This window comes from Notamacropus eugenii, chromosome 2, assembly GCF_028372415.1.
Source record: "Notamacropus eugenii isolate mMacEug1 chromosome 2, mMacEug1.pri_v2, whole genome shotgun sequence".
Taxonomy (NCBI): domain Eukaryota; kingdom Metazoa; phylum Chordata; class Mammalia; order Diprotodontia; family Macropodidae; genus Notamacropus; species Notamacropus eugenii.
Genome location: NC_092873.1, coordinates 519,695,871 through 519,722,005, shown reverse-complemented (window position 1 = coordinate 519,722,005; position 26,135 = coordinate 519,695,871). Strand labels below are relative to the sequence as shown.

The following is a 26,135-nucleotide window of genomic DNA, read 5'->3' as shown; positions in this document are numbered from 1 at the left end:
GTACTTTCCCTCTCAATGTATCACTTTCCTCATCTGTAACATTGGGATATTATACTACCTACCTATACTATCAGGGATGATCTGCGGAATCTTTTAATATGCTAGACTGAGATATTCCCATGGATCAAAAGAGCAAATCAAAAGCTTCCCTTATAATACATAGAGAACATTTCATAACCTTTAAAGAACTTTAAAAATGTAAGTAGTTATAGCATTTTGAAGCTAGAATTAACCTTGGTGAGTATATGTTCCAACCTCCACATTTTATAAATGGAGGATGAAAAGTTTATAAGAAGACAGTGAGGAAAGACAGGAAATTACTTACCCAAGGTCACATAGCTAATTATTGGAAGATATGGGATTAGAACCCAATTCTCTTGACTTCTACCCTAGCTTCTTTCAAGGGTTGTATATAACTTTACAAAAGTTATTATATGAATTGAACTGGTCTCTTACAAAAAAACTAAAGAGTTGCAGATATCTTGTTCCTTTATGGGTCTTTCTACCTGTTCTGCTGTCCTCTTCTTTTCTTCTTGGTTTGGCTTATTTTTATGATAGTGGAGGTAATATGGAGCCCAAATTACAAGATTCCAGAATGGAATGTCACCATTTAGTGACACAATTCATTTTATTGAAATACAGATTGATTTTGTCATATAATACTTGGTTTGAGCTGTCCATTGGACTGTGGCATAATAATTTGTTCTAATAAAGTTTTAATTATGAAAGAAATTCCATTCATTTCTTTCAACTTCATGAAACTTCTTGCTCAATTCTGTCAGATACTTTCCGGCACTGACCCACCCAAAATGCTTTCTTTACAAAATGACTTTGAGCAGCAATATTGCATTGCTAGAAACATGCATGTTTTGTTACTTAACACTGTAAATTGCTTTGCCCCGTCCTTGAAATGCACCATATAAATATTGCATTTGATCTGTAACTTACACTTCATAAATAATTTATTTCAAAAATATTCCTCCATGAAGCCATCAGTTGCTGAAGTGTTCAGTTTTCTGGTAAAGCATTTATTTACTGCGTGAGCTCTCAGTGCTTGGTAAAGGATTTGCTAAAAGCTGCATATGGAAGGAATTATGGTAATTGTATTAACACTGAAATCTACAACACTGAATGCTCAAATCCGCTAAAAGGTTTTGCGCCTTAATATCCCCATCTCAGTGGGCACCGAATACATTGGAAATGTTTAACACTTCATGGGCAGGCTTCTGAGAGTCATTTTTTTTTTCCTAATCACTCCAAGGAACAGTAAAACATTTCTGAATGGGGCCATTGGGAGATTCTTCTAAAACCCTTACCTGATAACCAACATCTATGAAGTATTTTCTGTGCTGTGTCCAAAAAGAAAGAACAGCTTGAGAATGCTACAACTCAGAATGTAAGGAAATCTCATCCTATTAATTTTGATAAAGGAACTGATTTTAATTCACATACGGCAATATTCTGGTTAACGATGTGTCTCCTTAGGACATTCATTAAAAATCCATTAAGTTAACAGGAAAAATCTAATAAAGTTACCCTGGAAATTTTCTGGTAAATTAACATTATGGACTTTTAATGACTGCTTCCTGTAGGTACGGCTCTATTAGCTAGGCTAATATACTAATTAAACTTGAGCCTTAAGTGAGAAAAAGCTTCCTAGAGATGTTGCACTAAACAAAACATAAATAGATAGATTTCTCAAGTACAAGAATTAAGACTGGTACAGGCCCCAAGTATGTTAAGCATACTAGACAATGCCACTATTCTTGCCTCCATCAGCTACAGGGCTAATAGCCATGATAATAATAGAGATGGGGATAGCAATTAAAATTATGTTTCCATGGATACAGGGAACTCCCAGGTCAGGGAAAACATAATTATATAATTAATAACAATAATGACATGCATTTTTGGAACAGTAAAATAGGCAGTAGCTGATTTAGAAAATGCCCCAACAAGGCAACCACTCCAAAAGGGTGATAGATGAACATGTAATCAACACAAAAGATGGAAAAGATTGATAGATATTCTCAGAGCAAATGATAAACAGGTAAAAACAAATTACAGACATTCTTCCGGGGGCAAACAGACATACTTTGCAGAGCACTAGTAAGGGCTGACAAAAGGCACACACGGCTGGATTTGTCATGGAGAGTGGTTTGTCTCTGATTGGAGGCTTATCCCAAGGTGGAATTGAAGCTCCTCCATGAATGGCGTCTACATGAATTCTGCCAACAATGGAGCTGTCAAAAAAGGGTTGGGTCATGAGGATTTCTGTTTACAGATGTGGTACTTTATGAGTGTGATCCAAGCCTCCTACTCTACCATCAGTAATTACTGTGAATTTGCCTACGAGGAAAGGAAGTTTGGCCTCACGCAGAAACTTCAAACTCAGTCCTCACTTTCCTGGTGGCATCCAGGTGAGGAGGTCATTGAAGACTAGAATTCTTTGTGCCTTTTTTTGTACCCCCTGCCTTAGGACAGTGTCTGGAATATAGTAAGAATTTAAGAAATATTTGTTGACTTTTTATGTATATTGAACTCTAAGGCAATAGCTAATAAGAGCTAACATTTCTATGCTACTTTATGATCTACAAGGCAATCTTAGAAGAGAAGGCAGCAGCCACAGTGGGGGGTGCGGGAGGTGAGAGAAGAGGACAAGGAAAGATTTCTTGCAGAGCTGATTCTTGAAAGAAGCCAGGAGGTTAAGGTGAGGAGGGCCAACATTGCAGGCATGAAAGACAGTCAGTGAGAAAGTACTAAGGCTGGCAATGGAGAGTGCCTTATTCAAGGAATAGCAAAGAGGCCAATGTCAATGGCTCTCTGAGTACATGGGGAGAGGGAAATGTAAAAAGATTGGAAGGGTAGGAAGAAGCCAGGTTGTGAACAGTTTTATAAGACAGAAGACTTGCTTTTTGAACATGGAAGTTATAGCAACACACTGGAATTTACTGAATAGGGAGCAGTGGATGAAATTGTCAAATGGGCTTTAGGTAAATAACTTTGTCAATTGAATGGCGAATGGAGGAGAGAAGATTGAGGCAGGGAGGCTAACCACCAGTCAACCAAAGTTCAACTGTAATCTTATATTCCCTCTTTTACAGAAAGTGAGGCTAAGAGATATTGCCAGGTACACGAAACAGTTAATAAGTGTCTGAAATCAGATTCCAACTCCATCATAATTCTGCACACCTGTCTCAGAGATCAAATACTCTGGTCCTATAGTCTGCTCTGCTCGTTTTATACACAAAGATATAAAACCTTGGTGGGGTGAGGGGAGGTTTACTGAGCCATGATGGTCGTCTCCATCTAATTGTTAATTAATGGCAGGGCCAAGATGAGAGTCCCCAGAATATCAGACCTGGGCTCTTTCCACCACATCAGACTGTCCCTTAGCTCTTTAATACACTCGGCACATAGTAGGGCTGAATAAATGCTGGTTCACTTGACTTGATGTCTGTTCTTAGTTGAGCCATTACAAGATCTTAACCTGAGTAATTAGACTGGTTATATTATACAAATGTCACTTGGTTTATTTTATAACTATCCCAGGAATCTCTTAGGTGAACACAGTATCACCAGAGTTTGAAAGTAGATTATCCTGGTTCATGGAACTTAGAAATAGTACTTACTGATTCTCAGATAAATCTCCAGAATCAAGAGTTGGAAGGGACCTGGAGGATAATGGCATCCCACCTGCCATTGAACACCTGAGGAAGCTCAGTCACAAGGAGGTTGAATGACTACTCTGAGGAGACAAGGTAGTAAGAATCAGAGATGGAATTCAAACTTTGTGCCTGATCCCAGAGCTGGTGCTTTTTCACTAGGTTGGGCTGCCTCCTCAAATACAATTTGGAGTAGATGGCCCCTGGTGTCCCTTCCAAATCTGAGATCCTGCATATAACCTGAGTCGAGCTCATACTGAGAGGTATGTTTTACTCAAAGAAGCATGTTTTATGGTCTAAATTTCTATATTTTGATATTATCTTTATCTCCACCTCTTTTTGTTATTGTTATTGATGTTTTTGGCCCAGATCTGTGATTTCATCCTCACTGTGGAAAATTTCCTACCCAGAATTTCCTGTACCAATACCAACCGTCAACTGTACTCAGCCCAGTGAGTGCATGCTCCATCACTGCAGACTGTGATCCACCCAAATCCTTCCAGTCTGCACCCTTCTCATTCCCATCTGATAAGGGGGCTGACAACTGGGGTGCTCAAGTTCCATACCTAGAGTTCTTAACTTTGCAGATGAATTACTGCTTCACAGTCTTTGAGGGGAGCTTCCATTGCTTTATTTCCATGAATCTATCCTAGGAATTCCTAAAATCAGTGAAAGTACAGATCCATAGGTGCTAAGGATATAGACATAGACACACATAGGTGTCATCCAAGTATATGTATAACATGTGTTATATACATGGGGCCATTTCTTTCATTTTTTTTTTTTTACCTATTTTGCTGTAATTATCAGCCACGAAATCTTCCAAATTGATCAGCTTCCAGAAGCTGTCATCCCATCCATTGTCTGCAGAATAGGTCCATTTGCATACCAAAGAACAAAGAGATCTGAGGAGATAATGAAATAGAGTTGTAAGTACTGACAAGGTTTTCTTGGGCTTTTCAAGGGATGCGTGATTCAAAGTTAAGCACAGTCTAAGATAGCACCTAATCCCTGGACACATGACAGTCAAATTTTGACGTCCTGAAGCACCCAAATAGAAAAATGAAAAGTATGCTATAGCAGTGAGTAAGAAGACCCAGGGTCCTGGCCTATTTTGCCACTTTAGGGTTAGGGTCATCACTTTATGACCTTGGACATCACTACCCCTATCTTAGCCTATGAAGGCTGACCTTGTATGAAGTGAATCAGTAGCCATTATTATGTGTGCATGAATTGAGGGGTATCACTAGGTATTTATTCTCCCCCATCTCCTCTCCTGTACTAACATGGAGCTGCACAGACATTTTTCTCACTGTGTTCATGTGTTCACTGATAGTTGCGTATAACATAGAGGGAGTATAGCCAGCATGGTGTAGGAGATCATAAAATTATAGCCCTGGAGATAGAAGGGACTTTTGAGGTCATCTAGTCTAGTCCCCTCATTTCATAGGGAAGGAAAATGAGGTCCAAAGAAGTTAAATGATTCATCAAAATAACCATACCAGTGTCAGGATTCAAATCCAGGACAATTGATGCTAAACTCAATGTTTCTTTCTCTATATGATTCCATCATTCCAATAATACCAGATTTTGGTTCAGAAGTGTGAGTTCTGAGATATATATATATATATATGTTAATTATGACACATTACTACACTGAGTCTCAGCTTTCCCAGTGGTAAAATGGGATTAGAATTCTTGTCCTGCCTAGCCCACTGGATTTTTGCTTAGCAGGAAGTCAATTGATCAGCAGGCATTTATCACATAGTCACCAGGCATTGTTCAAGGACACACAAAGACAAAAATGAAATGATTTCTGCCCTCAAGGAACTTTAATTTCACTAGGAGCGCAATATAAATATAAGTCTATACAATAACCTCAGAGCTAGGAAGACCAGGGATCGAGTCCAAGTTCTGACACATTCTGGCTGGGCGACCCCATCAGCAAGTCACGGTCATTAGGATTATGAGCGGCAGAGAAGATACTGACCTCCGTTAGAAGGGAGAATTTCCCCATTCAAACACTCCTTGTGTCAGTGAAAACTCCAGTCCCTATAAGGCAATTTGGAAGGAGGTACATTCATAGAATCTAGTCATTCGTGTGATTCTTCTTTTTTGACATCTATGAGCTCAGGGTTACTTACACAAGTGGAAGTCACATGACTGTCACCCATGGAGGGCTCTGCTTCCACTTTTGGATCAGAGACCTTTCATTACTACTAACCAGAGGTAAGCATCATATTTGCTTGGTGCCGAAACACTTCCATATGATTTTAATCTATTTATCATGTGTCCTAAGGATATTTATCCATGCTTCCCCTTTCTTTGGCATCTGTAGGGTGATGGGCCTCAAGGTTCATCAATGGAAAAACATTGTCATTTCTATGTGGGCACAACCTGGCATCTAGGACTCCAAACCAGGGTTTTAGATTCAAAGTTAAATGTTTTTTCCTCACTATTTTATAAAATTGTTCCTTACAACTATGTCTGCATGTATACCATTTAGAGTATTTTACTATATAAAGATGGAAACAATTTCTTTTCTTTTTTTCACGTTAGTATATATTAAGTCCACCCTGGTATCGATTAATTCTCCACGACCTATTTCTGAAATAGATTGTGTTATGCTTTCAACCAGAAAATATTCAATATTATTCTTTTCAAAAAGGTGAATTCTTTCATTAAATCCACACCACAGTTCATAAGTAACAATATTTTTTTTAATTTTAATTAATTTATTTAACGTTTCAACATTAGTTTCCACAGAATTTTGCTTCCAAATTTTCTCCCCATTTCTCCCCTTCCCCCACCCCAAAACACCAAGCATTCTAATTGCCCCTATCACCAATCTGCCCTCTCTTCTAACATCCCTCCCTTCCCTTATCCCCATCTTCTCTTTTGTCCTGTAGGGCCAGATAACTTTCTATACCCTGTTACCTGTATTTCTGTTTCCTAGTTGCAAGAACAATACTCAACAGTTGTTCCTAAAACTTTGAGTTCCAACTTCTCCCCATCCCTTCCTCCCCACCCATTCCCTTTGGGAAGGCAGGCAATTCAATATAGGCCATATCTGTGTAGTTTTGAAAATGACTTCCATAATAGTTATGTTGTGTAAGACTAACTATAATTCCCTCCATCCTATCCTGCCCCCCATTGCTTCTATTCTCTCTTATGATCCTGTCCCTCCCCAAGAGTACTGACTTCAAATTGTTCCCTCCTCCCACTGCCCTCCCTTCCATCATCCCCCCCACCCTGCTTATCCCCTTCTCCCCCACTTTCCTGTATTGTAAGATAGGTTTTCATACCAAAATAAGTGTGCATTTTATTCCTTCCTTTAGTCAAATGTGATGAGAGTAAGCTTCATGTTTTTTCTCTCACCTCCCCCCTTTTTCCCTCCACTGAAAAGTCTTTTACTTGCCTCTTTTCTGAGAGATAATTTGCCCCATTCCATTTCTCCCTTTCTCCTCCCAATATATTTCTCTCTCACCGCTTAATTTCATTTTTTTTTAAGATATGATCCCATCCTATTCAATTCACTCTGTGCACTCTGTCTCTATGTATGTGAGCGTGTGTGAATGTGTAATCCCACCCAGTACCCAGATACTGAAATGTTTCAAGAGTTACAAATATTGTCTTTCCATGTAGGAATGTAAACAGTTCAACTTTAGTAAGTTCCTTATGACTTCTCTTTGCTGTCTACTTTTCATGCTTCTCTTCATTCTTGTGTTTGAAGGTCAAATTTTCTTTTCAGCTCTGGTCTTTTCATCAAGAATACTTGAAAGTCCTCTATTTCATTGAAAGACCACTTTTCCCCTGAAGTATTATACTCAGTTTTGCTGAGTAGGTGATTCTTGGTTTTAGTCCTGGTTCCTTTGACTTCTGGAATCTCATATTCCACACCCTTCAATCCCTTAATGTAGAAGCTGCTAAATCTTGTGTTATCCTGATTGTATTTCCACAATACTTGAATTGTTTTTTTCTAGCTGGGTGCAATATTTTCTCCTTGACCTGGGAACTCTGGAATTTGGCCACAATGTTCCTAGGAGTTTCTCTTTTTGGATCTCTTTCAGGAGGTGATCAGTGGATTCCTTCAATATTTATTTTGCCCCCTGGTTCTAGAACATCAGGGGAGTTTTCCTTGATAATTTCATGAAAGATGATGTCTAAGCTCTTTTTTTCATAAGTAACAATATTAATAGTAGATAATGTTTATATGGAATTTTAAGGCTCATATGTATCATCTTATTTGATTCTATGAATAGCCTTAGAAAATAGGTGCTATTATTTTCGTCCCGTATTACAAATGGAGAAAGCGAAGGCTGAGAGACTTGGGGCAGCTAGGTGGCACAGTGGATAGAGCACTGGGCCTGAAGTCAGGAAGATAAGCCTTCCTAAGTTCAAATCTCATCTAAGAGACTTCCCAGTTGTGTGATTCCAGGCAAGTCACTTAACTTTTTGTCTCAGTATCTTATCTGTAAAGTGAACTGGAGAAGGAAATGGCAAACCACCCCACTATCTTTGTGAAGAAAACCCCAGCTGGGGTTAGGAAGAGTTAGACATGACTGAAACAACTCAACAACAGCAAAGTCTGAGAGAAGTTAAATGGTCCAGAAAGATCAAATATCCAGCAATCCCCTGAGGTAAGATTTGAATTCAAGTCATTCTGACTATAAGCAGAATGCTCTAACCACTGTACTACTCACCTATCTCCACAATAAGAATATTAGAGGAAGGGGTTAATATAGGAAAGGAGAGAAATATGATTCCAGAACTCTCAAGCTTGAAATGGCTCATGAGGCAAACCCCATTGTGAGCACTGGCCAGGAAATCTCCCCTTCTATATAGAAAAGTAGACTGGGATCACACTTCTTGGGCACTGAAATTCCTCCTCCTCCTGTGTTACTCAACTCAAGTCAACATTTATTAAAAGCTTATTGTATGCCAGGCACTATGCTAAGCACTGGTAATACAGACAAAGGCAAAAAAAAAAAAAAAAGTTCCAGCTCTCAAGGAGCTCATAGTCTAGTGGGAAAGAAAAAATTCAAATGACTATACAAGGAAGATAAATATGGAAAAAAAAAATGAAGATAATGATTAAAAGGAAGGCAAACTTCCAAGCAGCTATTTCAATGTTAACTGCTACTATTTCTCCTGAGTCATATGGTATTCCTCAGGTCAGACCAAGCAGTGCAATTCAAGGAGAGTCACTTCTCCCTTCTGTCAGCCTCGGTTTCCTCATTTGTAAAAGAAGGTGGTAACTGGATGATCTCTAAGGGCCCTTCAGCCTCCGAAGTTTCACCATCTTCGGTCAAATTTCCATCTTTGATGAGAAGCCAGCTCCATCTTCCTTTCTTAGAGCCTCACCCGTTCAAACACTCTACCAGATCAAATTTCTGAGTTATTAGGAGCCTCTGTATACTGGGCACACATAAAAGGAATACAGTTGTAAAAATCCCTACCATATAATCGAGCCCTTAAAGCCACTTGGCCAGGAACAAGAACTTAGGACTTGCTTACTTGGGCTTAAAGGAAAATACACACCAAAAGCTTACAGCGTGTAGGATTGCAGGGACCCTGGCTCTATCAGCTTTTCTGTTTCTAAAGAGCTTTTTTTGTAAAAAGCCACGATTGGGTTACTGCATTATTTATATTCCACTCACAGTATTTACATTTCAAACCCCACACTTTCCAGGGAAACCTTTTGTTCTCCTACTAATGGGGGCAGAACCTGGACAATCTCAAGTGAACCAGCCAGTGAAGAACAGAAATGCCTGTACAGGGGAAGGGGAAAGAGGAATGAATTACAGAGATATGTCTGGCCAACACAGGCCTAGAATGGTGGTGTTTTTCCAAGCTTTACAACAGATTGACTTAAAAAACTGAATACCCAACCCACAGAAAGAGCCAGGGACCTGAACCCAACTTCTAACTGGACAAACCAAGAAACAAGAGGGGTCCTTGATGGCTCTTTTGACTGGAACTGCTTCATGTCCAGCAGTATCGCTCCTGTGAAGCGTCTGTCAAAGTTCAGTTTTCCTGGTTTTGGTTCTGGGCTTCCTCAGGACTTGCTGACAGGCTTCTGACAGGCTGAACTAATGTAAGCTATGAGATAGCACAGGGCCATATTAAGTTGCCATTTTGGGGAGTGTGTGGCTGATAAAATGGTCAGATGGGACTGTGACAATGTGGGGCTGGCATCAGAGTCCTGGAAAGCAAATACAGATTAGGAGTGGGGGTCCTTGCCTTTCTTCCATCAGGCAGGTAAACATTCTTTTTTTTTTTAAGCCATAGTAAGAATGTCGTCTAATGGAACCCTGGAGGTATTAACTCCCACTGGGATCTGGCCTGAGGAGCACCATGGGACTCAAAGGATAAAATCAGCCAATACTGAAATATCTACTTTAAAGTATGCACAGCACTTTGTTGCCTTTTCAAAAAGTCTTACAACAACTCTTTAAAGGAGTTAACCAGGTTTTTATTAATCTTCTTTTACAGCTGAGGAAACTGAGGCTCAGAGATTCATTAAGTCTAGGGAAATACAGCTAATAATGGTATTTTCTTGACTCCAAGTCCAGTGGTCAGTCTACTGACATTTTTAAGGGAATACTATGTGTCAGGCACCGAATGTACCAGAACAGGCAAATACAAGGCAAGAATCTTCAAAAGGGTCACGTCTCAGTGGGGGAGATAATGTCAAATAATTTAGGGCTTTTCGTTGTGATTCAATGACAGAAGAAGAAGCGAGGAAGGAGCAACAGAAGCCAACATTATATAGCACTTACAATGTAGAAGGCACTGTGCTAATCACTTTACAATTATTTTCTCATTTAATCCTTATGACAAGCCTGTGAGATAGATGTTACTATTACTCCCATTTTACAGATGAGGAAACTGAGGCCAATAGATTGAGTGACCTGCCTAGAGTCAAATAGTTAGTAAGTATCTGAGGGCAGATTTGAATGCTGGCCTTCCTTACTCCAGGCTTGGTGCTCTACACAGTAAAAGGGGCCTTAGAACTTCCCTGGCCTAAGCTCCTCATTTTATTGATTATATTGATTTATTGATTATATTTTATTGATTATAGAATGGTAACTTTGAAGCTGACATGAAGCCATCTGACCCAGTTCCTTCCTTTTCCAGATGACAAAAAAGAAGTCGGCAGAGATTGGGTGACTTGTCTAAGCTCACAGAGGTAATGGCAAGGGCTGGATTGGGTACTAGGTCTTTGGACTTCGAATATAGAGCCCTCTCTACTACATCATAATCTGACCTATTAACCTAATCCCTGTTCTATTCACTTAACAGAATTGTCTTGAGAACCAAACAAATTGTTTGAATGTACCTTGTAGCTATAATGGCCCACATCATTAGAAGCTATTGCCACTGACATTAAAATAGCTAATAAAAAATGGCTGGGCCAAATAGCACATGGTAGTGGAAAGAGAACTAGGTTTAATGACTGACAAAATGGATTCTCATTCAGCCTCTGTCACTGACTATCTGTGTAAGCTCAGTTTCCTCTTCTGCAAAATGAGGAATTTGAACTAGAAGACATCTGATCCATTTCAGTTACAGCATCTTGGGATGATAGATGTTGAACCAGATGGGACCTTTTATGTCTGTGAATTATATCACCATTTTTCAAATAAGTAAATTGAGGCTCAGAGAAGAAAAGGTATCTTAAGTGACCTAGAGAAAGTCTTATCATCCTTCAGGTCTTCAGTTTTCTCAACTGAAGGGGGTCAGACTACATATTCTCTATAGTTCCTTCCACCTATAATGCATCTTATGAACTTCTGGATTTATCTAAAATCACACAATTGATAAAAAACTCAATCCTTGGTCTTTTGACTCCTCTCCAAGATATAAAGTTGCCTCCCATATGGGGAGAAAAAAACCAATCTGATTGCACAGAGAGCTCCTCAAGCAACTTGATTTGTGTTTTTTTGTTTTTTTAAACAGTTGTACAGAAAAATGACAGCTTGGCTGAGGATGAATGTAGGAGAGTGGGATAGTCCTGAAAAAACTGTATCAAAAAGACCAAAGCTATGCCAGGTTTAGCACTGAGGTGATTGTTAAAGATGACCTTTTTTGAAAGGTGAGTTGTTTGTTTGGGTTTTCTTTTTAGCTACGTTGGTTTCAAGATATGGAACAAAGAAACGCGAGCATCTCCCCACGGTGGACTGGACCACTGTGACAGATGACAGAGAAAAGGCACAATTACGTTTTTTTCTTTTGTTTTCTCTGAAAGGGGAGTGAATTTCAGGCTGGAAACTGGAGAATGAAAAGAATCCCCCAGGAAATTAAATATAAAATATATGAGGAGGAGGGAAGGGTATATGTAGTTCTCCTCGATTTGTTCAAGTCATCAGGACTAGACGGATGATACACTGGGGTGCTAAAAACAATTCATGGTTGTGAGTAACTAAGGGGCAGTGCTGTGTATTGGACAGAGCATGAGGATAGGAGTCAAAAGGCTTGGCTGCAGCTCCCTCATAAGATATATGCCTAGTTGTTACCTCGAACAAATCACTCAGTAGTAAGAATAGACATTCAAAGAGGTCTTTAAAATTTGTAAAGAAACTGACATCAATGATCTCATTTAGCACAAAACTCCAACCTGTTTAGTAAAACAAAGATTATCATCGTCCTTTTAGAGATAAAGACAGCCCTGTCTGTAAAATGGGGATAGAACGATGCACCACACGCTTCACAGGGTTATTGTCAATAGGGTGCTCAGTAAATATTCCAATGAGATCAAGAAATTAACTTTAAAAATACAAGATGAGGAATGTATGGTTGAGTAGCTATTTGAATGAAAAAGACCCAGGTGGGGCTGATAGGTGGCACAGTGGATAGGGCACCAGTCCTAGAGTCAGATAGGACCTGAGTTCAAATCCAGCCTCAGACAGTGACCAGCTGTGTGAGCCTGAGCAAGTCACTTAACCCAAATAGCCTTAAAAAAGGAAAGAAAAGAAAAAGATCCAGGTGTTTTCACAGGTTGTAAGCTCAAGTTGAGTCATCATTGTTCTAGGGCACCTGCCCTTACGTCTATCTTCTGTACATTTTTTTAAAAAAACTAAGTTACTTGGAGAGTTTTCTTGCATTTACACCAACCTCTTTAGAAAGATCCCCTTTTGTAACTCATTGCAACTGATTCTCTTTGAATCTCCAGAATTTCTTCTTTAAGAACTTCCTACTTTCCTGGGTTCACTTTGTTCATAAAATTTTAGTTCATGGAATATGTCCTTTTTCCTAAATTTAGAGCATATTCTTGACTACCACCCTTTTCTAGCACACAATCTAGGGGAAAAGGGTTATGTCCGTCAAACGTTTCTATCCAGCTACTCTCTGTAAGTAAGAATCAAAACTAGTATAGAATGTTCCTTAATTTGTTCTTCCATCTTTTGGTAAAAAATAATTATCTGTAAGGTAATGTTCATGGGGGTGTTTTTTTTCTCCCTCTGGAAATGGGGCCAGTATTATCCATTGTGGATTGGGATGTGAGGTTGATGAAATGTGCTTGACAAAGCCCGCCAAGCCCTTCCGCGAGACTTGCTGGTGAAGAGAAAAGTGTTGGGATAATGACAAGTGATGCTAACACCTGCTTTTGTTTTGTCTGGTATCTCATTTTCTTAATAGAGGAAAAATTGAAGAGTTGAGAAGTGACAGAGAATTGCTGCTGAGCAAGAGAGCAGTTGTCTGATTAAAGGCAGCCTGGGAGTATGCTCAGTGGTGTTTGGAATGCCAAGGATGCTGCTTAGAATGCACTTTTTAAATGTGAGAAGTCCATAGAACCAGAGGGGTCTGTCTACTGTCTCTACTACAGCCTTCCCATCACCCGGAGGTTTGACATGAAAAAGACATTTGTAATCATATTTCTATCACTTTGGAGGCTGAAATCAAATGACTCCACACACATAATACTCGGGAGTATAGAATATATGCTTCAGGAAGGCAGTGGCTAGGGATCTTTTCTATTTTACCATTTATCTCTTTCCATTTAATAGATAGTCATCATATGGAATTCACTTAAATGAATGAAGAATTAAAATATTGGACAGTACCATCCTTTAGCCCCTACTCTTCTTTAAAGCAAAGACAATGAAAATTTAAATAAAAACTTCCCCCAAAACTTCAAAGAAATTTGAGATTTTTACTACACCATGAAACAAAGATGTTTGCATTATTTTAATCTAATGATTGTGTGCATGTGTATGAGAGAAAAAGAGAGATAGAGACAACAGCAGAGACAGAGACAGTGACAGAGGCAGAGACAAGACAGAGAAACAGAAAGAGATGAAGAGACAGAGAGACAGACAGAAATACCCATGACAGACAGGGAAAGCATATAAATCCCTTCTCTGGAGAAATGATGGTTTCCTTTTTAAATCAGAGGAAATGCTAAATTTCCACTGGAGCTTAGTGAAACTAAAGACATATATTTTTTTCCCTATCCAAGTTTTCTGAGCCCCCGAACTGATGCACAGACCTCAGATTAACAACCTCTCCTCTCGGGGAAGTGGCTCCTAGCTCAGAGTGGCTTCTCTGGAGCACCAATCTCTTTGGGACACAGCACAGGATAATGCAAAGAATGTTGACTCTAAGGTCATAATACAGATTTTCAAATTGTGCTTCTGGTGGTTGCTATCTCCGTGACTTTGGCCAAGTCACTTAACCTATGAATGTATATATATGCACATATATGTATATATGTGCATATATATACATATATATACAATATACTGATAGAAAGAACTTTTATTAAGTGCTTACTATGTGCCAGGCTTATGGGGCATCTAGGTGGAGCAGGGAACTGGGCCTGAAGTCAGAAGGACTCATCTTTCTAAGTTCAAATCCATCCTCAGACACTTACTACCTGCGTGACCCTCAACAAATCACTTCACTCTCTTTGCCTCAGTTTCCTCACATGTAAAATGAGCTAGAAAGGAAACAGTGAAGCATTGCAGTATCTTTGCCAAGAAAATTCCAAATGGGATCACAAGAATCTGAAAAATGATACAAATACATCTTTACAAATAGTAAAGATGAAAAAGAAAAAAGAGAAAAAGTAGAAAAAAATCTAATCATGTAAAAAAATTTACTATATTATGAAAAATTCTGATATTATATGCAGTGCTCTATCATCCACTCCACCCCTTTGGCAAAAGAATTGGGGGAATTATCTTCTCATACTTCTTCTTTGGGGCTGAGCTTGACCCTTGAAATTTGCAGCACATACAATCAGCTCATTTTTTGTTGGCTATCAATGTTTGTGGTGATCGTTTTCTTCATTTATTTTGTTGTAGTCACTGTATACATCATTTTTACTTCACTTTGCATCAGTTCACAAAATTCTTTCTCTGATTCTATGTATTCACCATGTTACTCTTTTCTGATTTGTCATTCATATTCTATTTCATTCATGTGCCGCAATTTGTCCAGTCATTCCCCAATGAATGGGCATCAGTTCTGTTTCTAAGTCTTTTTGTTTTAACTGCAAAATTTGTTGTTATAATTTTTTTTATATATAGTCTTTCTTTGGCCATTGACCTTCTCATATGCCTGGCAGTTGAATCTCTGGGTCAAAGGGCATGGATACTTTTGTCATGTTCTTTGCATAATTCCAAATTCCAGAATTTTATAATTAAATTACAATTCACAGCTCCACCAACAATTCCTTATTTAGCCTGTATTACTATAACCCCTACACAATTAAATATTCCCATATTTTGTCACCATTTTTGTCAATATTCTGTATATGAAGTGGGTCTTGCTTTGAATTTCTCTTATTATTAATGTTTTGGAGCATTCTATCAAATGGTTGTCAATCATTTGCATTTTAACAGCTGATTTTATATCCTGTAGCTACTCTTGGTGAATGACTTTTGGTCTAATATGTTTCTGTTAGTTTCTACAAAGGATGGATATCAGATCCACATAAGAGGTATTTGATAAAAATTTCATTATTCATTCTAGATGCCTTAATGATGCTCTGTTAAAGATTTTTTTTCCTTAATTATTTCTATTCCTTGTTTGGTTGAAAATTCACCCCTCCTCCATATTCTTCTTTCTAATGATATTATCTTTAATATTCATATCAGTCTATTTTGGAGTAATTGTGGAATATGGTATGAAGTGCTGGTCTAAACCCAATTTCTGCCAGAATGTTTATAGTTTTTTTTTTTTTCAAGTAGTTCTTATCAAATAAGGAGTTATTTTCTAAGAAATATATTTTCAAGTTTATTGAGTTCAACTGATCCTTGTTGGAGTTCATATTGTAATAGGAAGGTAACATATCAAGGACAACTAGAGTTGGAAAGGAGGGTAGAAGAAGCATAATTTAAAATGGCCAAAAAGTGGCACGATAGCCACCAGGTAAACCAGGGTGACATCTCTCCCCTCCCCCCATTGGAGACCTACCAACTATGTTCAAATTCCAGTGCTTCCTCTTAACACCTATGGGACCGTACTTTCTCTTTATGGGGCCTCACTTTGCTCATCCACATAATGAAAAGGCAAGAGCAGATGACCTTTAAAGGCTCTCTCAGATTTAAATCCATAATACTATGATCCTTGCTGTCTTTGGAGGCTCAATCTAAGGGAAGATGATAGCGTTCTTATCCAGTGATAAATATCAGGGAAACACAGATGGGGCATGTGGTGTAGGATACCAAGTTCAATTTAAATTCATGAAGCATTAAGCACTTCCTAAGTGCCTTCCAGCCACTACTACTGCCCCTTATGTTCTCCCTCCACACTTTGACCTCTGAGACTCTCTACTCCCAAATCAGTTCAGCTGCTATATTTTACTAGAAGTCCTTCCTGAGCCTCCTGGCAATTAGCGGGTTAATAGTATAATGGTTGTTTAGTCATTTTTCATTTGTTTCTGACTCATTGTGACCCCATGTAGAGTTTTCTTGGCAGAGATACTGGAATGGTTTGCTATTTCCTTCCCCAGCTCATGTTACAGAGGAAGAAACTGAGACAAACATGATTAAATGACTTACCCAGGACCACACAGCTAGTAAGTATGTAGGGCTGGATTTGAACACAGGCCTTCATGATTCCAGCCCAAACCAGGCCACTGTCCCACTTAGCTGCCCTATAACTTGCGTTCATTTGTATACATATGTGTACATGCACTACATGTGTGTTACATATATGTACACATACATATGTGCATGCATAGGCGAGTGTGGGAAATGTTGGCTATGTGGAGATTCTCAAATTCCATATTCATATGAATATTATATATCATGTATGGCATATAGTATATGCACACATATATAATGCACATGCATGTGTATGTATGCACACTTATATATCTATACGTATATGTGTGTATACATACATGTATAGATAGAGACATGTGTGTACGCATACATAACTTATTTAATATGTATTTTATATAGAATTTTGTATGTAATTATTTCCCCCAAGAGAAGAGAATTTAAGCTTCTTGAGGGCAAGGGATGTTTTCCTTTTTTTCTTTGTATTCCCAGGGTATAGTAGCTGTCACATAAGAGGCATTGGATAATGCCTTGTCAGGTTCCTTGTGATTGTTAAGGTGTTTAAACATTAGAATAGGTGGTTGGATTAGGCAGATTCCTTTGCCTGGGTTATTTTCATTTTCTGGACTAGACCCTTATATAAAGGGACAGAGGTCAGTTGTGGTGCTATCTGAAGGCAGAGAAAATGGGCATCTGCTCTTACAAAGGGCTTTTCCATTCTGATGATTTTGTGTGATTATTTTCTGATCATCTACGTGCTTTGCAAGTGAGGACTGCCATGGCACCTCCATCCTATTTGCTTAGTATATAATTGGAATTAACTATATCCATACATGTGACATTCCCCCAATAGACTATTCCTTGAGGGCAGACACACACAGTGCCTGGTACAAAGCAGGTGAATAATGAATCCTTGTCTAGATGAATTGGTATAAAATGAAGGACTTGTGTGAGTGGAGAAGAAGGTTCCCTGAAATCTCTAGCTGGAGCAAAGGATGTTGAGAAGCAGCATGGTACAGTAGGTGACCAGTTGGAGTTGGAGTCAGCAAGATTTAGATTCCAATCCCACTGTTGACACCATATCTATGTGATCCTGGAGAAGTCATTGAAATTCTCTGAGCTTCAGTTTCCTTCCTTATGAAATTAAGGGCTGTGACCCTATGGCTTCTGAGGTCTCTTCTAGAGCTCTATCATCCTAAGAATAGGATAGCCCAAGGGCTTCACAATATACATACATATGTACATGTATACGTACACACATATACCCATATGTACATACATACATGTGTATGTAATATATGTGTATATTATATATATTACATACATGTCCAGTTTTAGTTCAACTTCTGAGTGCCAATCTTGCATCATCAATTGCTTCTCAGAAATCTCAAACTAGATATCACTTATCTAATGTGATATGTGCAACTCAACATGTCCCAAACAGAAGTTCTTATCTTACGTCCTCCTCTTCTTTTTCATCTGTCTCTTCCATCTTTCCTCCCCGCTTTAGAACCTTCATATTATTACTGAAGGTACTCCTGTGTCCTCAGTCATCCGGGGTCACAGCCTTCTCCTTGACTCTCCATTCTCATGCACCTCGCATATGTAAGCTGTTGTTTAGCCTCATCCTTTCTAACTTCATATCTCTTGTCTCCCTTCCCCTTTTCCTGTTCTCCTAATGACCACCCTATTACTTCACAGTCTCATCTGGAAGGCTACAATAGCTTTTTGATATATCTTCCCATCTCATGTCTCTCCTCATATACATCCTCCACTCAGCAGCCAAAGTGGTTTTCCTAAAGTGCCAGGTTGACCATATTATCCCTCTGATCAATCAGTTCTAGCAGCTATCTATTACCTTTGGAATTAAATGTAAATTTAAGTGTAAAGCCCTTTACCATACAGCCCCTTTCTCCCATTCTAGTCTTAATCCTTTACTCCACATGTGCTTTCTTACACAGGATGCGCCATATCCCAACTCTGTGCCTTTTTTCTGGCCATCTCCCATACTTGGAAACTTCTCCCTCCCCAACTCAGCTTCCTTGACTAAGACTTCACTCAAACTCCACATTCTACAAAAAAGCCTGTCCTGGTTCTCTGTCTGCCTTCCACTAACCACAAGTAATGACTCCTCCGCCCAAGACTGTCCTCCATTGAATATATGTGTGTGTATGTGTGTGTGTGTATGTACACATGCATATATGTATACACACACACATATATATACACACACACACACAATGAATATAATGTATGTAGTGATTGTCTCCTCCAGTTGAATGTATGCTATGAGGGCAGGGTGTATTGGGGGTTTTCATTGTACCCCTAGAGCTTAGGACAGTGTCTAGCACATTGAAAGTACTTTATAAATTTTTGTTTGACTGATCACATGCCGAATTTTATATTTGTCTTATAGGATCAATTTCATCAGCAAAGGGAACTCCTGGTGAAGAAAATCCCTCTACCCATGGAGATCAGCAATTGGTCTGCCCCTGAGGCACTCTGAGCAGAAATGACTTGCCAAGTCACACAAACAATATGTGCCACATTTAGTACTTGAACCCACACTTTCCTGGTTTCAAAACAGAGGTGATTCTTTTTCTTAATTAGAAATGATGTCAGACCTCCAATTCATTGGATAGATCCTCTGTGGAGTCTATGTAGACAGGCATATAAAAGAATCAGGTCAGATGAGACTGCATGGAGGAGCTATGATATAGTTGAGGGGCTTGCCCTCATGAGATCCTGGATCCCTAAAAGAATCCATTTGGTCCTAATCTCCACAAAGGCACAGAGAGACGTTGTCAGAAGTCACAGCTAAACAATATGGTACATGAATGACACGGAGTATTACTAAATTGAGGAAAAGATGAAACTGACAATTATAGAAAAGCATGATAAAGCTTCAGTGAACTGATGCAGAATGAACTCATTACTCACCATCAGTGGCACCTAAAGCTCTTATGATTTTTTTATCTAGATATCTGATTTCTGATTCTAGGTTTTTACCAATGGAGATTTTCAATTCTTCTGTAACTGATAATGTTGACAGAGATTCCAAGGGCACTGTGGATAAATACTCCACAGCCTTAGCTCAAGATGAGAGAATGTGTCAGCCTCAAAGCATCTGGAGAAAGAACCAAGATGGATGGAACCCTTCGATCCCTTTCTTACACAGTTCCAATAACGATCATCAAACAAAGCCCACTAGTGTGGTTTTGTTTTTCAAGAAGCCTTTCTTGGCAGAGTTTTGGAGGAAGTTTTAATATAAACACTGCTTTCTATAAACAGTTTTATTGGGATTTAGCCTGGAATCTCTCAGTTCTAGATTTCATCTCCTGATGACATGAAAGGTCAGCCATTCCTGCCTTCACCACATACTACCTGCGTGACCAGCCATTCTGCCCTACATAATTTCTTCCTTAACTAGATTTATCAGAAAATATCAAGAAGGCTTTAAATCTAGTCTAAATCTTACTAGAGATGATCCAAAGTGGAATGAACTGCTTTGGAGGCCAGAGTTCCCCCTTTTCTGGAGGTCTTCAATAAATGGCCTTTTGTCAGGGTTATTACAGAGGGACTACTTGGTCAGGTATGGATTGGATGAGATAGTTACTCAGGTCCCTCCTGATTCCAAGACTGAGATTAGGGTAAGTCACTTCAATCATCAATCAATACGTTCATAAATTTCTGAAAGCGAAGATTAAACAGTCATGGAATTTGAGAGTTTAAAGGGATCTCAATGGAGCATATAGTTTAACTGATGCCTAAAAGAAATCTTCACTATAACATTCCCAAGAGATTGTGTAGCATCCAAAGACCTCCAAGGAGTGGAAACTCACCATCTCTTGGGAAAGCTCATTCCACTATAGGGCAATTCTTATTAGGAACTTCTTCCAGACATCAGGACTACTTTTGCCTCTTTCAACTGCCCCTCAGGGCCAAACAGAACAAGTCTAACCTTGTGTGTTCCTGGGGCAACTCAGTTAACCATGTTTGCCTAAGTTTCCTCATTTTTAAAATGACCTGGAGAAGTAAATGGCAAACCATTCCAGTATCTCTACCAAGAAAACCCCAAATGGGGTCATGAAGAGTCAGACATGGCTGAAACGATTCAATAACAAAATCCTTCCTCATGAGAATCCTTCAAAGACAATTATCATACCCCCAGTCTTCGCCAGTCTTCTCTTCTCCATTTATTCATGTAATAAGCATCCACTATTAAGCATAACCATGTGAGAATAAACACTAAAGCGGAATGTAGAAACGTGTCTGCCACCTTATTCCTAGATGGTAGAATTGGCAGTGGAAGCCAGGTCTTCTTACAGCTAATTTGAGTCCTTTGGCCTACACCAAATTTTCCCTGCCTTTACTCATGGTTGCAACCAGATGTCTTGTTTGGCAGTGGGTGAGCTCCTCAAACCTGGAGGAAAGCAAATTGCAGCTAGATGACCATTTGAAGAGGTATTTTGCAGGGAGTTCACTTACAGGTGGTGGATAGAATCAGTGAGCACTAAGTTCTCCTCCTAATCAAAATCCCATCATCAGCGCACTCTAGGATTCTAAATTAAAATCATTGATATATTTCTTGATCTTTCTACCACCAACCAGGTTATCAATTGATCAATCAATCCACTACCAATCAACAAGCATGAATTAAGTACCTACTATGTGCCACAAATTTACGTTCAGTACCTGGGGATACAAAGTGATCAATCCATAAGCATTTATTAAAATCCTTCTCTTCCAGGCACTGGAGATTCAAATCGATTCAGCAATCTTCAAACATTTATTAAAAACCTACTCTGTGCCAGGCATTGGGGATATAAATAAATTCATTTACAAGCAATTATTAAATGCCTTCTCTGTGTCACATATTCTCTGAGTATTCAAAATAATTTATCAATCCTCAAGCATTTATTAAATGTGCCAGGAACTGAGAATGCAAATGAATCCATCTATTAAGTGCCTACTCTGTGCCAGGCATCAGGGACACAAATCAATTAATTCACAAACATCTACCTACTGTATGACAGACACTCTGGTAGGTGTTGGGAAGAGAAGTAAAAACAAAAGAAATAGATTACTGGATTTGGAATTTGAGAACCTGGTTTCGATTCTCAGCTCTGTGGTCTTTCCTTCCATTTGGGGCTCAGTTATCTCACATGTAAAATGAAGAAGGTTGAACTTATTGGCCTGGAAGAATCCCTCTATTTTCTTATCTCTGTCCTCAGACCTTTTCCATTAGACCTTTGTGGCCAGAGGTCTTCTTTCAGGCTGGTCCTGACCCTCTTCCCTGGAGTTCGGCCTGGGTTGCAGTCATTTAGGGTGGTTAACGTTGGAAATTAACATGGAGACCCCCCTTCCCCTGCTTACATGTCATTCACCTCCCTGGCCAAGCCGATGAGCCCAGGAAGGTCATCTTGGCTTTGAGTCTCCTCTGCTTGGCACTCCGAATTCTGAAGAGGTTCAGGAAGTGAGAAGCTAAGCAGAAAGGTCAAAGTGCATTGGAAGTCTATCATGTACTTTTTGTATTCCTTTCTTCAGAAATAACATGTGTTTTTCTAATCGCGAGTGCTCTCCAGGCTTATTTATAAACCGGATCTGCAAAGGGAAAAAAATATAACTGCCTGCCCTAAATTCAGTTCTCGCTCCCCTGTGCATTGTGTCTGTTTCTTTCTAAGCCTGAAATGCAGTTTACAAGAAATAAATCAAGACTGGAAGAATTGAGGCTCTGAGAAAGAATGCAGAGTGGCCGGAGGCTTAGGCTGAGCCGTTGCCTCACTGAGGGCAACATTGGTCTCACTACCCATGAGGCTCCTGGCTGCTGGGATGGACTGATTTTAATAGTGGGAGACATTTCTAGGTAGGCTCTGGGAGAAAAGGTAGTTTGCTCATTATCTCGGGGCTGTGTTTCATTACCAAGAGCATCAAAAGATGGAAAGGGAAGATGTAGATGGGTGAGAAAGTGAGAGCTGTGAATGCAGTTCGGAGGGACTGGCTCTTAGATATAGAGAAGGGAAGTCTTGGGGCAAGAAGATGGAGAAGAAGGATTCCAAAGGTTCCTGATTCTCTTGGGGTGTTTTTTCTTCTTGGGATAATAATGATTTTGAAAAGCAGAAAGGATTGGGAACTTTTTAAATGGTGAAATTAATCTCAATTTCTACTAAGGGACTAGCAGTGATTTGAAGTAATAAAGAGGCTGATTTGAGTCCAATGTTAGGAAGACTATTATTTCTCTTTCCTAGTGAGCTGTGATTTTATCCATATGGAAAATCCTTTCACCCGTGTAAATCCACAACTGGCCTTTAATTTAGTCTTAGGATTGCATTGGGTACTGAGAGGTTAAATCACTTTCTCAGTAACACAAAGCTGTGTGTTCATCCTTCATTGCCGAAGAAGACCACACCATCAGAGAAATAATGACGTGACTTGCTCTTGACTTTGTTTTTTTTTTTTTTTTTTTTTTGAGCAAGAAAGGGCTACTCAGGTCACCAACCTCACTTCTCCTCCAGAGCCATCTGAATCCAGTGACCAGACATCCATCAGGATGACTGGAGATGACCCAGCATGAGGCATTTGGGGTTAAGTGACTTGCCCAAGGTCACACAGCTAGTGTCAAGTGTCTGAGGTGAGTTTTGAACTCAGTTCCTCCTGACTCCTGCTCTGGTGTTCTATCTCGTGTACCACCTAGCTGCCCTCAACACAAAACTAGCATACATCAGAGGAAAGACTTAAACCTTGATCTCAGTAACTTCAAGAGCAGCACACTAACCACTTGACTTTTTCTGCTCTAACAGTTAGAACCACCTAAAAATACAGTGGACTGACCTATGAGGTAGTGAGCTCCTCATTGCTGAAAGTGACTGGATGAAAGCACACATCAAGATATTGAAGTGGGTGGGAAGTTATATGAGGCCAAGGGTTCACAACCTAAGGGTTCTTAAATTAGTTTTCATTTTATATTTTGATAACCATTTCAATATTATTGGTTTCCTTTGGAGTCCTATGTCATATTTTATGGATTTAAAATTATTTTCCTGAGAAGAGATTCACAGGTTTCACCAGACTGCCAAGGAGTCCATGATGCAAGAAAGGTTAAGAACTCCTGGAGTACACAGATTTTGGGGAGTAAGGAATGAAGGAAAGGGGAAAAATAAAAAAGGAAGTAAACATTTATTAAACATTTACTATGTACCAGGAACTATGCTAAGGGCCTTAAAAATATCTCATTTAATCCAACAACAAACTTAGGAAGTAGGTACCACTATTATCCCCATTTTACAGGTGAGAAAACTGAGTCAGACAGATTTTAAGTGACTGAGGGTCACACAGCTAGCAAGAGTTCGAGGTAGGATTCGAACTCATATCTTCCAGACTTCAAGACCAATGCTCTGCTTATGAAGCCAACTAATTGGAAGACCCAAGATCAAATATGAGCTTGGACATTTGCTATGTGACCCTGGGTGAGTTAATTAACCCTAATTGCCTTCCCCACTCAAAAAAAATGCTAGAGATCTAGCTACCTAAAATTGCTACCAAAAATATCAAGATCAGAGGTAAAGAAATCATGATGATAGCAAACATTTATACGGTACCTTAAGATTCAAAAAGCAAAATCTCATAAAACATCTTATTGGAGGATCACCATAATTCTGCAGAGGAATTGGAGCATCACTGTTGTTCTGCAGAGAATGTACTATAGGTTTTAATATTCTTATTTTACAGATGTGAGAAAGACAGTCTCAAAGAGCTTAAATGACATAGCCTCAGTCACATAGGGAGATTAAACCTAGGTCTTCTTGGATTTCAGTACAACATGGTCTGTACTACTCTACGTATTGTCTCTCATGGATAGGTAACTTCTAGAGGTTTTAGTGGGCTACAATTCTATACTTTAATTAATTTATAGTGAACAGAACAACCTTCTCTTCCAGATTCAAGTTAATCATGTTGAGGGTTAAATAATTTCTGGGAATTTGAAGCCTGGGCCAGAGCACCCTCAAGCACATAGCATGATCTACTCATGGTTCCCATTTAAATAGAAAACACACCAGGGTGCTCTTTTGGTTCCAGAATCCAGAATATTTTTGCCATTTGAGGAAATCTTCTTTGAGCTCCTATAACAAATCAAAATGGTTTCATTTCTTAATAGCTTTTTCCCCAGCATCAATAAGCCAGACCCAATCCTTTGTGACTTTTTTAGAAATGTTCCAGTTCTGAATGGTTAACACAGCCATTGGCAGCTGCCAAACAGATGCAAACCTTTAGGCTTCACGTCATTGCAAATCCAGGCATAAGGAAACAATATGGTGCAAGGTTGTCTACTGTGAAGAAAAGCCAAAGACATCACATTTATCTTTGGTAATGTTTCAGAGGAACCAGGATTCCTTCAATATGGTTACTTCATTCATTCAAGCAGCAAGCTTTTATTAAGTTACTGCTGTATGCTAGGGATACAAAGAAAAAAATAAACGAAAATCCCCATACCTCCTACCCTCAAGTAGCTTATGTTCTACTTGGGGAACATTCTGTGTATATCTGTATGTGTGTATGTGTATGTTTATATAAATATATGGACATACATGTACACACATGTTTATATGTATACACATACATCTATACATATGCATATGTGTGTATACATACACACATATATGTATATATACATATATATATATATATATATATACGCATATATTAAATGTAAAGAAATGCCAAGGAGGAAAGCATTAAAAGCAGGGACTGCCACCAACAATTGAGGCCATAACCCATGCCTACATTAGAAAGCCAGGGGCATGGTAGATAAAGCGATGTATTTCAGATTCTACTTTTAAGTCAATAGCTACATAATCTAGTTAATGATTTACAGCCTCAGTTTCTGCATCTGTAAAATGAGGATAACAAAACTAACAGGGTCACTGTAGAGTTCAAAGGAGTTTATATCTATGTACACACACACACTTGAAATTTAAAGAATGACATAGTTATTTTTATAATCATTATTATTTAAAAACACTTTGTGAATCTTAGAGCACCATATAAATAGCTGCTATTGCTAATACTGCTGCTGTTACTATTGCTGCAGCTGCATTTTTTCTTACATTTCTATGGCCAAAAAATAAATTCAGTACCTGGTGGCCCACTTTCCAGGGAGGATCTTCCTTGACCTTAGGTCAGATTTCAAAAGACAGACACATAATTCACCTCCAAGCTCACATTCAAAAAGTCATTGTAGTTTTATAGACTTGACCACAATGTTTATTTCTTTTGGGGTAGGGGGGTGGTCCTTTTCTAAGGACCACCACTTTTTGCACTCAGACTTCTGACCACATCATTCAATGGAAACTGCTTCCTCCAAAGTTACAATGTCTTATTTCCAGATGCACTGGCTTTTTCATAATCCTCATCCTTCTTGGCTTCAGCCTTTGACACTGTCGATCGTCCTATTCTCCTT

The 26,135-nt window shown here is 39.0% G+C and overlaps 1 protein-coding gene across 14 annotated transcripts in view; it reads right to left on the bottom strand.

The window, feature by feature from the left end:
• Window positions 1-26,135, bottom strand: part of FGGY (FGGY carbohydrate kinase domain containing) — a 537,121-nt gene that overhangs the window by 284,992 nt on the left and 225,994 nt on the right. For all 14 annotated transcript variants that reach the window (XM_072649657.1, XM_072649652.1, XM_072649650.1 and 11 more), the window contains one exon: window positions 4,455-4,570. In XM_072649657.1, coding sequence (XP_072505758.1) covers window positions 4,455-4,570 — 116 coding nt within the window. The remainder of the gene's footprint in view (window positions 1-4,454; window positions 4,571-26,135) is intronic.